Source organism: Entamoeba dispar, genomic scaffold (genome assembly GCF_000209125.1).
Source record: "Entamoeba dispar SAW760 scf_1105229458535 genomic scaffold, whole genome shotgun sequence".
Lineage (NCBI taxonomy): Eukaryota > Evosea > Mastigamoebida > Endamoebidae > Entamoeba > Entamoeba dispar.
The window spans coordinates 22,352-34,820 of NW_001853241.1; the positions used below are offsets into that span (position 1 = coordinate 22,352).

The 12,469-nt window shown below is 26.7% G+C and overlaps 4 protein-coding genes across 4 annotated transcripts in view, besides 8 other annotated features; 2 read left to right on the plus strand and 2 right to left on the minus strand.

Moving 5' to 3' along the window:
• EDI_053870 (uncharacterized protein) overlaps nt 1-6,748 on the minus strand; it is a gene marked incomplete at both ends in the record, with an annotated part of 7,288 nt that extends 540 nt beyond the window's left edge. Inside the window, one exon of the mRNA XM_001734738.1 lies at nt 22-6,748. Coding sequence (XP_001734790.1) covers nt 22-6,748 — 6,727 coding nt within the window. The remainder of the gene's footprint in view (nt 1-21) is intronic.
• Nucleotides 1,145-1,166: a sequence feature (AT_rich).
• Nucleotides 1,799-1,851: a microsatellite.
• Nucleotides 6,064-6,098: a sequence feature (AT_rich).
• Nucleotides 6,188-6,208: a sequence feature (AT_rich).
• Nucleotides 6,251-6,294: a sequence feature (AT_rich).
• A 19-nt stretch (nt 6,749-6,767) lies between the features above and the next one.
• Nucleotides 6,768-6,849: a sequence feature (AT_rich).
• Nucleotides 6,847-7,503, minus strand: EDI_053980 (ptpla domain protein, putative; the record flags this gene model as incomplete). The annotated part of the gene is made up of 1 exon (XM_001734739.1): nt 6,847-7,503. One exon carries the CDS (start codon nt 7,501-7,503, stop codon nt 6,847-6,849), a length of 657 nt encoding a protein of 218 aa, XP_001734791.1.
• Nucleotides 7,504-7,523: 20 nt separating this feature from the next.
• Nucleotides 7,524-7,556: a sequence feature (AT_rich).
• A 260-nt stretch (nt 7,557-7,816) lies between these two features.
• Nucleotides 7,817-10,150, plus strand: EDI_053990 (uncharacterized protein; the record flags this gene model as incomplete). The annotated part of the gene is made up of 1 exon (XM_001734740.1): nt 7,817-10,150. The coding sequence occupies one exon, from the start codon at nt 7,817-7,819 to the stop codon at nt 10,148-10,150; it is 2,334 nt and encodes a 777-aa protein (XP_001734792.1).
• An 82-nt stretch (nt 10,151-10,232) lies between these two features.
• Nucleotides 10,233-10,262: a sequence feature (AT_rich).
• A 659-nt stretch (nt 10,263-10,921) lies between these two features.
• Nucleotides 10,922-12,469, plus strand: EDI_054000 (uncharacterized protein; the record flags this gene model as incomplete). Its single annotated transcript, XM_001734741.1, has 1 exon — nt 10,922-12,469. One exon carries the CDS (start codon nt 10,922-10,924, stop codon nt 12,467-12,469), a length of 1,548 nt encoding a protein of 515 aa, XP_001734793.1.

The window sequence follows — 12,469 nt, forward strand, 5'->3', positions numbered from 1 at the left end:
TATCGATTATTTGAATACTACCATCACTACCCCCAACTAGTACATTCCGTTCATCAGCAATAAGAATTGCACCATTCTGACATTCTTCAATATTCATTATCTTTCCATTTCGTTCTATTCTCAAAATTCCACCACTTCCAACTTGAATATTTCCATTTGGAATAATTATTTCACCTTTTCGTGTTATTTTAATTTCATTCTTCTCATCAAACCTCATGTCTCCAATTGGAAATTCACATTTATTAACAATTGTTAATGAATAGTTTTTGTCTTGTTCAAATACTCCAGTACTATACTTTGTACAACTAACTTCTCTCTTTGGATGAGGTGTTTTAAACAATTGAATTGGAGTTTGTCCAAAATTTCTTATTTTATCGAGTGTTGTTTGCTTTTCTTTCTCATTCATTTTAGATAAATCTCCAATTTCATATGAACATTGTGGATATACATTACATGCCTCTTCTGCATTCTTTCCTCGTTGTTTATAACCAAAGATAAGATCAATCCATTCATTAAGATGTTGACTAACATATGGTGATTCTAATGCTTTCATATTTGTATTAACAAACTGACGAGGATTGCCATTACACCAAGGAGGTAATTCAACGTTATTAACAATATTATTATCTCTTCGTTTACCGAAATCTATTGTGTTAAAGTTGATGAGAAATTGAGGTAAGAAGAAGAATTCAGGAATAAGTTCTATTGGTGTAGCAGATAAACTATCAAAGAATTTACTTATTGAATTAAACAATCTGTCTGTATCAAAATGCCCATCAAAGAACTGAATATGCATTTTCATATATGGCTCAACTCTAAATAGAAATATTAAAGTTGTTGCAAGTGAACTGTAATGATTACCAAAATGATTTCCAATTTGTTTGAATTTAATTTGTAGTTTTTCTCTTTTGTTTTCAGTTTGAGCAACTATTGGATAAGCAAAATTACGATAAATACGCTCATCATTTAAGTCAATAGTTTTACTAGTATAATCAGTTAATATCCAAGGAAAAATAGGATATTGAGAAAGGTCATTAAAACTTCTTCCTGCTTTAATATTAAGATACATTAAATAATTAAAATTTGATAATTCTCCTTTTTTCCATAACTCAGTCATCTCATCTATTTGGTTAAACACTTTTCCAATTTTATTAATTATATTAATTGGTGATTCAATTTCACGAATAATATCAAATGATTCACTTTTATATTTCATCAGTTTTTTAACAACTTTATCGTATTTATGTTCAAAGATTAAAAATAATGACTTTCCATAACACGTTAATATTTCAATAGCATTATTTTGAAGTAAATATCTTCTTTTTAAAATACAAATAATATCATTCCAATCAATTTTAATCCAATCATAGTGATCTGTATTTATATAATTAATAAGAATAAGTTTCTTTTCATCTATTTTAACTTGGCTTTCGACTTCTTTTAACCCATAAAGTTGAGTACAATAATATACTTCTTCTTCTTTACCATGTGGCATTGTTAATACCTCAACACCACAGTTTTTTTGTATTGTTGGTAATTTAATTATTTTACCATACTCCCCAATTTGTATTTCATATCTTTTTTTAAATCCATAATCTCTTACAACTCTTCTTCTTATACCAAATGAACTTTGAATATTATCTATCATATACCCTTCAACATCTTCTTCCCAAATACCTTTTGGCATTATTAGTTTAAGTTTCATTTTTTCCCATTCTACTTTAACACGAATTTTTAATGAATCAGACATACATTCAACACTTTCTTTATCTTTAATGTACTGAGCAATAACTGCTGCTCTTTTTTCATCGTTTCTCTTTTTTTCTTTACCTTCTTTTCTTTCTTTTCTTTGATACTTTTCAATAACTTTTCGTTCCTCTTCAACAATAAATGATGTTTCATTTTTTCTTTTATTTTGTTCTTCTTTAAACTCTTTTAACATTGTTTCACTTCTTTCACAAAGTTTAGATAAAATGTTTTGATTATTTTTTATTAATTCAACAATATCTTCTGTACTCATTTGAAGCATTGATTTAATTTGATCTCTTAGCTCTTTATGTGTAATGAATTTATCAAATGAACTCATACAATTCATAATTAATCTTTTGAGAACACCACAATACAATATTGTTATATCGTTTATTGTTCCTTTTGGTATTTTTTGAATAATAGTCCAAAACATTATTGGAACAAACTCTTCTGAATGCTCTTGTCTTAAAAAGAAATCTTGTTGATGGAAGTGTTGAGCAACAAATAAGAATGAGTTTTTATCAAAATGATTAAACATTAGTATATTCATACGATCCATCAATTTTATCCAAATCTTATTTTGTTCAATTGTTTGTAATTCAGGATGTTGTTCGTAAATATTTATTAACATAAAAATTGATTCAATACAAAAATTAAGTGAAATACCCATTTCAGAAACTGTTGATAAATCTATCAAATTCTCTGAAAACTGAACAAATAATTCTGACAATCGGTATATATTAATTGTTGAATGTAATGATTTTAAATGAAGAATTGTTGATTTAATAATTTCTTTTACAAACTCTTTGTTCTTTTGTATTAGTGCTGCTCCAATTATTACTCTTTGATAATTCATACCATCTCTTAATGTCGCTGCACATATATATCCAATTAATTTAACTATATCTCCACACAAACCTTTTTGTTCTTTTGTAATATTTAATGAATAAATGTATTCTTGATTTGAATTGTTCATAATAGATAATAGTGAATATAAAATATTATCCTCTTCTATAATTACCCCTCTCAACGAGTAGAATTGACGTAATACATTTGTTAAAGTCTCTACAATAAAACAAGAATTATATATTTTTATTGATTGCATTTCTGATAGTAAGGAATGATGGACCATTTTAAATAAAACATATAAATATAACCAATGAAATTGTTTTTTATCTAGAATTGTTGAAGTAATGATTTGAGATTCATTTGGTGATGATTTAAGTAATAAAGAAAATAAAGATTTAATAGATTCTTTTGAGAGAATTAATAACCTAACTATTTGTAATAATTGGTTTATTCCTGAATAAAGTTCAGAACAAAAGATTGGAGATAAAAATGAAAGATTTGCAGCAAGATGAAGTAATGGTGGTAAAACTGATTCTGGTGGATTTGAGACATTAATAAATTGATAGATAAAATTAGAAGATAATCCTGGGAGAATTCCTTTTACAGAAACAATTTGGTCTAGTAATGTTAGAAGTTGTGAACACCTAAATGAACAAAATGATAGATGAGTGCCTGAATCAGTTTTATCAAAAACTTGAAGAAAATAACAAGCAAATGACATGACCGTAGAAACTTCTTCTTTACTACAATTTATAGAAAGAATACAAGTAAGTAAATCAGTGACATAAGGAAAAACAGATATTTCAGTACTTTCATCAATGAAAAGATACATTAATTTACTCATTAGCCCACCTCCTCTTAAAGATTCTGATGCAGAGATTGGTGAAAAATCATATACTGACTTTAATATCCTTAGTATATATTCAATTCCATTTGGACAAGACCTAGCTATTTTAAAATCTAAAGCTAGTGTTGTCAATATCTCAGGATGAGTCACACTAAAATCTTCATAACTTGTTCCAATTCCTGATAATGCTAATAATACTTGTAAAACTCCTTGTGATATGAGGCTATGTTTTGAATATAATATTAGAACAAGAATTTGAAATGAATTTGTTTTTAATGCCTCAGAATAAAGTTCTGATGATCCTCTTAAACAAAACAATAGTGTTTGTAACGAGTCACATAATTCTACTGACGTTGTTGATTTTTCTATTATTGATAATAATATAGAAATTCCGCCGCACTTACAAATACATTCAACAAATGGTGAAGGTGATGTTGGACAAACTCTTCCTTCTATTTCTAAATCTGTCCTTGATGTATCATTGATAAGATCGTTCATAACATAAATTAAATCTTGTCTATTAACTTGAATAAAAGGAACACTTCCAAAACCTCTTAAACTTCTTGAGTCATCATAACAATATGCACAATATCTCCCCTTGTACTGTGGCCCTAATTGATACATTGCCTTAATTTCACTTTTTGTTTTTAGTCCATTGATAATCATCCACTCTCCAATCCTAAATACCCCTGGAGAAACAACACTACCACAATGCCCTAAACATATAGAACAACTACCTTGTAATATGTCCATATTTTGAATAATTTTTCCAACTTTCTTTGCATTAATATATACAGTAGATATCTCATCACAGCAAAGAGCAAAATGAAACCACACTCCAATAGGTATTTTTACAGATATACAATTAATAGTATTACAACTAATATCTAATGTTCCATTCTTAACAAAGAATGTCAATACTCCATAATTTGCCATTGTTTTAATTTCTAGAATTTTATAAAACCCATGGTCAAGTCGTAACCATCCAGTAAGTACCATTGGAAATGCATCTAACCAAACATAATTCTTTATGTATGCAACTTTATCTGATGTGTCAAATGTTAATCCACCAATAGTAGGACCTGTTGAAATAAAACTAAGAAGAGAAATTAACTTTGAGTTATTTGTTTCTTGTTTCAACTTGTGTAAAAGATACTTACAGTCATTAGTTTTTATTGAGTATTGACCAATCTTTTGTATTAGTTCAGTTAATATCCCTCCATCTAATGCATCTTCAAATCCAGTCAATAATAAATTGAGAATGTCATAAACATATGTTCCATATAATGAGTATGTATTATTTAGTGCATTTAATAGATTACTAAATAAACAATTTCTTTGTTTTTTATCAAGTAACTTCATTCCATTTAATAAACTTGGAAGTAAATAACAATTGATAATACTAACTCCAATGTGCCTTTCTGTTAGTAGCAGTAATGATTTATTTACTGGTTGTTCTATAATAAGAGAGAGAATCATAACAATGATATTAGATAAATCAAATTCTTTCCATGGATTATAAATGATAAAATTATCAATAAACTCGTTTGAAATAGATGCTTTTAATCTTTCTCTGTTTGCTGAACATTCTCTCATACCAATAATGTATGAATCAATACATGATTGTAATATAAGTAAACGATGATAGATAAGAGAAGAATTTTTATGATCTTCATTAATTTTATTATACTTCCATTTTAAAATAAAAGAAGTAAATAATTCAAAATTATGTGATAGTCCATATATTTCTCTTGCCATGATTGATTGATCCATAATTTCAATTGAAAATTTTAATCGACTTAGTGGGTCATTATCAATAATAATATTTTGAAATAAAAAACTTAGAATTAAACTGATTTGATCAGAAGGAATTAATGGTATTATTTCTTTTATTATTAAGGTAATAACTCCTCTGAAATGAGACTTTTCATTAAATACATTAATAAGACATTCTATTGTATCGTTTTCGTTTATTAATGTTATAGAATTTTTTTTATTACCTGCTAATAAAACACAAATAACTTTTACTAAACCATTAATAATTTCATTTTCTTCATAATATTGGTTAAAAGACTCAAAAAGAACTTGAAAAAATAATGGAATAAATACAGACAATACATTTTGAAATGTAGATCTATTTGATCCAACTAAATAAGTAATAAAATTGACTAATGGAATTAATAAAGAGGTATTAGATATTGTATTAAAATTAATTAATGGTTTTAATAATTCAAGATAATTTGAAGGATTTGCTTGTAAAGTTATAAAAAGAAATTCTAACATTTGAAAAACATATTCTATTTCTTCTTTATTAAAAGAAGTAATCATTAAACAAATAGATTCCATATAAGCAGGTAAAAATGTATAATTTTGTGAATTACTAAAAAGAACAATTTTTAATGATTGTAAAACTGAAAGAACTAATGGTGGACAATCAAGTAAACGCATTAAAACTGAAGGTAATTCTACATTCCGAATTGGGTTAAGTACTTTACTTTTTTTGATTTTTTGAAATTGATAAGATTCTATTCCATTTCCAAAGAAACATAAATGTTGTAATGATGCAATGATAGAATTAACATACCTATTTTCATTATTCATTAATTCATTTGTACATGTTAATAATATTTTTACTAATTTATTGAAAAATAATGAATGAATGTGAATATTTAATATTTTAGAATCATTTTTACAAGTTAGACATAAAAATTGAAGATATGTTTCAATGATTATTAGTATATCTTTATTTAATATAATATTATTCATCGATTGAATAGTTGATTCTAATGCTTTTTGCATAGTCTCATTTAAACATATTTTATTTATTATTTTAGAATTTAAATTTTTTAGTAAAGACATAAATAATAAAAGAATTACTTTCGTTTCTTCAACACAATCAAATCTAACTCGAATAACTTGAATTGGAATAAATGGAATTTCAATAAAAGGAAAAACAATAATTCCGATATCAATAAGTTGATTTAATAATACTATTCTTTTTGAAGAATTAAGAGCAATTAATCTATCAATCATTTCTCCAAAAGAATTAATAAACTCTGACTTCTGAAAATGAAACAACGCCAACGCCAAATATTCTTTTGAAATAAAAGAGATGCATTGTAGTAAAATGTTATAATATTCATCATCATTTCCTTTAGGATAGTTAAATTCTTTAATTAAACTTTCAATAAATATTGGAATCATTTGTTTATTATCTCCTAACTTCATAACTCCTTTAATAATATTATCTCTTTCTTTATTTTTATTTAGTAATTGGACATAATAGTCCTTAAGTATATTCATTTTTTTGTTTATTCAGAAGAAAAAAATTAATTTTTTAAGTTTTTTATATTTTTTTAGAAAAATTATAATTTATGATAAATTTTATTAAAAAATTAAATTTAGTTTTCTTTTTTGTTCAAAGCTTCAACTGGTTTATTCTCATTCTTTTTGCCAAGAACTTTCTTTCTTTGGCTTAACATGTAAGTATATAACATGTAAAGACCTGGAATATAATAAAGGATAAGTGCCCAGATTATATATGATACTGGGAATAAACCAAATACAGTAACAGTTCTGAAATATGGAAGTGATTTAAAAAGCGTAATAACTTCACCTGAAACACCCATTGGGTATAACACAATGAAGAATGAATATCTACACCATAATAATGGGTATGGAACAGGTAATCCAAATAACTTGAATGAGTAGAATGAATATCTAATCACTTCAGTGACAGACCAAGCACATCCTAAAAGAAGGAATCCAAGAGCACGACTCTCTGGAATATATTCAAGAACAGCAACTAATACTACTCTTGAGAAAACTTGTGTAATTGTTGTTCCAAGTGGACTTGGAACAAGACCAGTAATAGCATGGAAAATTTCAAGAATAGCACCATACTGGAAGATCATTAAAGCAATTCTTACATGTGGGTACATCAATGGTGCATCAAAACCAGTTTCTAATGCTTTAAGGAAATAAGTAATAAGGATGAATGTCCATCCAACTACCATTGAAAGATTATATACTTTTAAATATACCTTCTTTGCGTCCATTGAGGGTAAATACTAAGTTCAAAATTTTTTTAGTTTTATTTTTTAATATATAAGAGAATACTTTTTCTTTTTGGTTTCAATGTTTATTTATTAATTTAAATTCTGTTTTGTTATACTTCTTAATAGTGTTGTTTATTCCAATTTTGTATTAGACCTTAACCAATGAGTAGTAGAAGTTCAATTTTAAACATATTTAAGGCTTTTTTATTTATGTTTCGTTATAAAACCGTAGCAAAAACATTTTTATCTGAAGAATTTGATATTGAGAAACCCTTTTTCCTTTTACTTGAAAAACCTAAAATGAGAATTATTGATGATTTGCAACACAGAACATCAACAACATGTTAATATGTTTTTAAGAGAGGTACAACATGCTAATAATAATGAATTAAAACAAAAAGTAATTTTATTTGAAACAGAAATAATTCAATATAATGACCTTTTGCAATGTCTATTAAATGCCCTACAAATCAATGACCTTCAACTTTCAGCTTGTATTCATTTAAGAAAATATGTAAATAGAACAGGAAATATTATTCCTCAATTATGTACTGAGTCATTAAAACTTTCATTTGAAGGAGGTTGTAATGCTTCATTTGCGCGTTCATTATTAGCAGATTGTTATAAAAAAGGAAATATTCAAGTCAAAAATTTTATTGTTCGAACTATTAAACAAGCATTAGAAAATCAATTTTCAATAAATATTATTGAAACTGCTCGGTTTGTTATTGAAGAAGATACCTCAACAACAGAAGGAGGGTGTAGTGATTTTTTTCCTATTATAATTAAAATATTTCAGAATACTCATGACAATGAAATTATTCAATCAATATTACAGTTCTTATTAGTAGGGTCTTCTACTCATCCTGACTTCTTTAGTGATTATGGAAATCAATTGGTTATTCCTTTATTACAACTTTCCTATTCTCTTAATACTAATATTAAACAAAATTATGCACTTCTTCTATCATCCTTTCTTACTGCTGAACCTGATCATCTCTCTCAACACATTGATGAACTTATTAAATGTTGTTCATTATTTCTTAAAGACTCAAGTGAAGAAGTGTGTTCTGCTGCAAACTCACTTCTTGCATCATTATCACATGCATTTAAATCACAATTACAATCTTATTTGACATCATTTACTACAATTATTTTAAACCGAATTGATAGTCTTGTTAATATTTATGATAATGTTATTGAAGATGAACCACCTTTACTTCATACTTTAGCTTCAACTCTTGATGAAATATCTGCAGAATATCATGACGAATTCATAGCTCTTGTAGTTAATATATCTAAATCACTTTCATGGCCAACAATATTATATGTTGTTGGAAGTATTGTTAAAGGATGGTTACAAAAAGAATTATTTTGTGATGTTTTTGGATGGGTTGTTCAAAAGATTTTTATTGAATTAAAAACTGGACAACCATCTTCACTTTCATTATGGGCATTACAAGAAATGTATATCTTTCTTCCAGTGATGTTGAGTAGTAATAATTATGAAGAATTAATTATCTATTTATTAAAAGGAAATGTTCAAACATATTCAATTTTATTAGTTGAAACAATGATAGATGACTCTAAGAATGGAATTGTTTTACAGTACATAAATCAAATATTAAATTGGGTTATTAATAATTTAAGTATTGATAATTCAGGTGAAATTAGTGTATTATTAGTTGAAACTATTACTGCATTAATTGACAGATCTCCAGATCTCTTTTATGGAAACAAACAATTGTTTATTGTTATTACTCGTACTTTTTTAAATTTAATTCATAGAAATAAAGTTATTTCAGATAGAGTAATACAAAACCTTAGTTATATAATTCCTAAATTTGGTTCAATGGCTCTTACTGGTTCAGAACTTCAATTAGTAACTGTTGTTATTGATATGATTCATAGTGATGATACTAGAGACCAAGCCGCTGCTTTACAGTTATTAACTTCGTTAATAGAAACAACTGGCCAACCGGTAGAATTAATTAGAACAATGCAAAATGTAGCTGGTGTAGTATTATGTGGTTTGAGATCAGTAGATGAAGAAGTAGTAGATCAAGCATTTACTTTACTTGGTGACATATTACAGAAAGATCCAATGACATTAGCAACTTCATATCAACCTGTAGTAGAACAAGTATTAACTAAAATGCAAACAGGGAATTTATCCATTAGACTGTGGGCAGTTGGGATTTTAATTAAATCATCACCTAATGGAATTGAAAATTTGTTTGCTCCATTTGTTAATGTTCTAATTCGCTTAATAGAAATAGCCACATCAGCATCAACAAAATCAAAACCTTTTTTAAAAAGAAATCTTTGTGTTTGTCTTGGTAGAATTGCTTTAAGAAAACCTGAATTAATAATTCCTCATATTACCTTAATTTGTGATGAACTTATTGATTCATTACTTGAAGTAGGAGATAATGAAGCACGTGTTGTTGCAGTAGAAGGATTTGGTCGTATTATTGCTAATCAGCCTTTATCTTGTAAAAGTGCTTTATTGTCTGTTGTTAATGTATTATTAGCTGAAAGACAAATTACGCCTTCAATGACGTCATTCTGTAATTCTGTGTTACAGGTATTGAAGAATACATATAATGGAGATGCATATCTTATGATATGGAATAGTGTAGTATAATTCTTTCAATACAGATAATATTTTCATTATTCATTTGTCTTATTCTCTTATTTTTCTTTTTAATTCAATCATTAAAGAGAAGAATAAATAGTAAATAAATTATAATAATATAGCACTTAACAGTGATGCATTAGTTTGATCAATAAAAGGAAAACGTTCTTTCATCAGCTCGTATTCAATTTCAGGATTTTCATGCTTAATCATATTAAAACAGTCTTCATCTAAAATACATCCCATATCAATATCCCGATATTCATTGTTTAAACGTTTAAGAAATGAATTCGAATACACTAGTTTATTCATGTTTTAATGAGCGAATATTCAAGTTGTATCCTTCGTTTTTATTATCTGAACAATGAAATCACTTTATTATTCTCTTTGTCTCTTGCTTTATCTTTTCTTTTTTAAATGACAAAGGAAGAATAATTTTCTATTTTCTTTATTCTATCTTTAGGAATATAAAAATATGATAAATGGACATGTGGGTCCACATGAAAACACGTAATCATTAATTGAACTTCAAAAAGAAAGAAAAATTTCTTTGATTACTGAAGAAAAGACATGTCACAGTTAGATAATGATTCAATCTACCATTTAGTCAAATACTTAGATAACGAAAAAGAAGCGTTCATAGTTAAGAGTATAAATAAAAAATACAAAAGCGTTTATAATAAATTTGAATACAACCCATTTTCAGTAAGTTCAACAGATTTATTTCCAGGAATGAAAAGACAGTGTCTGTACAATAAAAAGGATAACCGAATAGAAGGAATGAGTCAGTACATTTATTGTTATGTAGTTGGATATAAGGTTGTTTCTCAATCAAAAGAAAGTAATGTGGTTTTTAAAAAAGTACGATTAGGGAAGCATGACCATGACAAAATGCCAATAAATTATATTCCTCCTAATATTCAAGAATTAGGTAAGAGTTGTTATTATTATGCAGCTAATACAGAAATTAATTTACCAACTACAATAACAAAAATTGGATATGATTGTTTTTATTATAACTTATTCAAATCAATTGATTTAAGTCATGTGCTACAACTTGACGTTGGGGCGTTTAATATTTGTAACGAGTTAAGTGCTGTGACTTTGTCTTGTTATTTAAAAAATATTCCTTCTTATTGTTTCGAAAGTTGTAAAAGTTTGTTAGAAATGGATCTTAGACACATTGAACAAATTGGTGATTGTGCTTTCAATGAATGTACCTCGTTATCTTCTATTACTATTTCAACAAATCTCAAAGATGTTTCTTATTCAGCATTCAAAAAATGTTTTTCATTAAAACATATAGATGGATGTGGAATGAAAATATTTCACCCACCAATATCATCATTATTTTTTGATGTACTACAAAAGAATAGAATCCGTTGTGATGGAGAGATTCATTATATCCGAGAAGACAAAAGTTATTTTAACAGTTTAATTCCTTTAGGTGTTAACATAATAGAACAAAGTGTTTTTTTAAATGATTGTATTACGTCAGTGTCAATTCCATCTAGTGTTCATATGTTATCAGAACATAGTTTTGACTCATGCCGTCATTTAAAAGAAGTTACTTTACCAAGTAATCTAACATCATTACCAACATGTTGTTTTAACAAATGTTTTGCTTTAGAAAAAATCAATTTAGAAAATTTAATTTCTGTAGGAAGAAATTGTTTCAACTGTTGTAAACAGATAAAAGAAATTCATTTAGATTTAGCAACAGATCTTAAACATGGATGTTTTGATAGATGTGAGCAATTATCAAAAGTTATACTGAACAGTTGTATTGAACGATTCCCAAAAGAATGTTTTTCTGGAAGTAGAGGATTAAAAGAAATTACAATGAAAAATATTAAAATAATTGAAGAGTCTAGTTTTATGGGATGTTCTGAATTAGAAACTATTGATATTAGTCGCTGTACTTCAATGGGAAAATCTTGTTTTATGAATTGTACGAAATTAACATCAATTCAATTTAATTCTCAATTAGTAGGACTTGAAGAATCATTTTTTGAAAATTGTGGATTTATTCAAGTAAGTTTACCATCAACTCTACGTTCATTGAATAACAACGTTTTCAAAAATTGTACATCTTTGAAGTCAATTGATATTCAGATGGTTACACAGTTAGGAAATAATTGTTTTGAAAACTGTTCTTCATTGAGTTATATAAAACTGTCTAATGAATTAAAGATACTTCCAGTCCAATGCTTTAAAAACTGTTCACAACTAAAAGATATTCAACTCCCAAGTTTATTAGAAGTACTTCAAGATGATTGCTTTGATAAATGCACTTCATTAACAAGTATTATTATCCCTTCATACTAA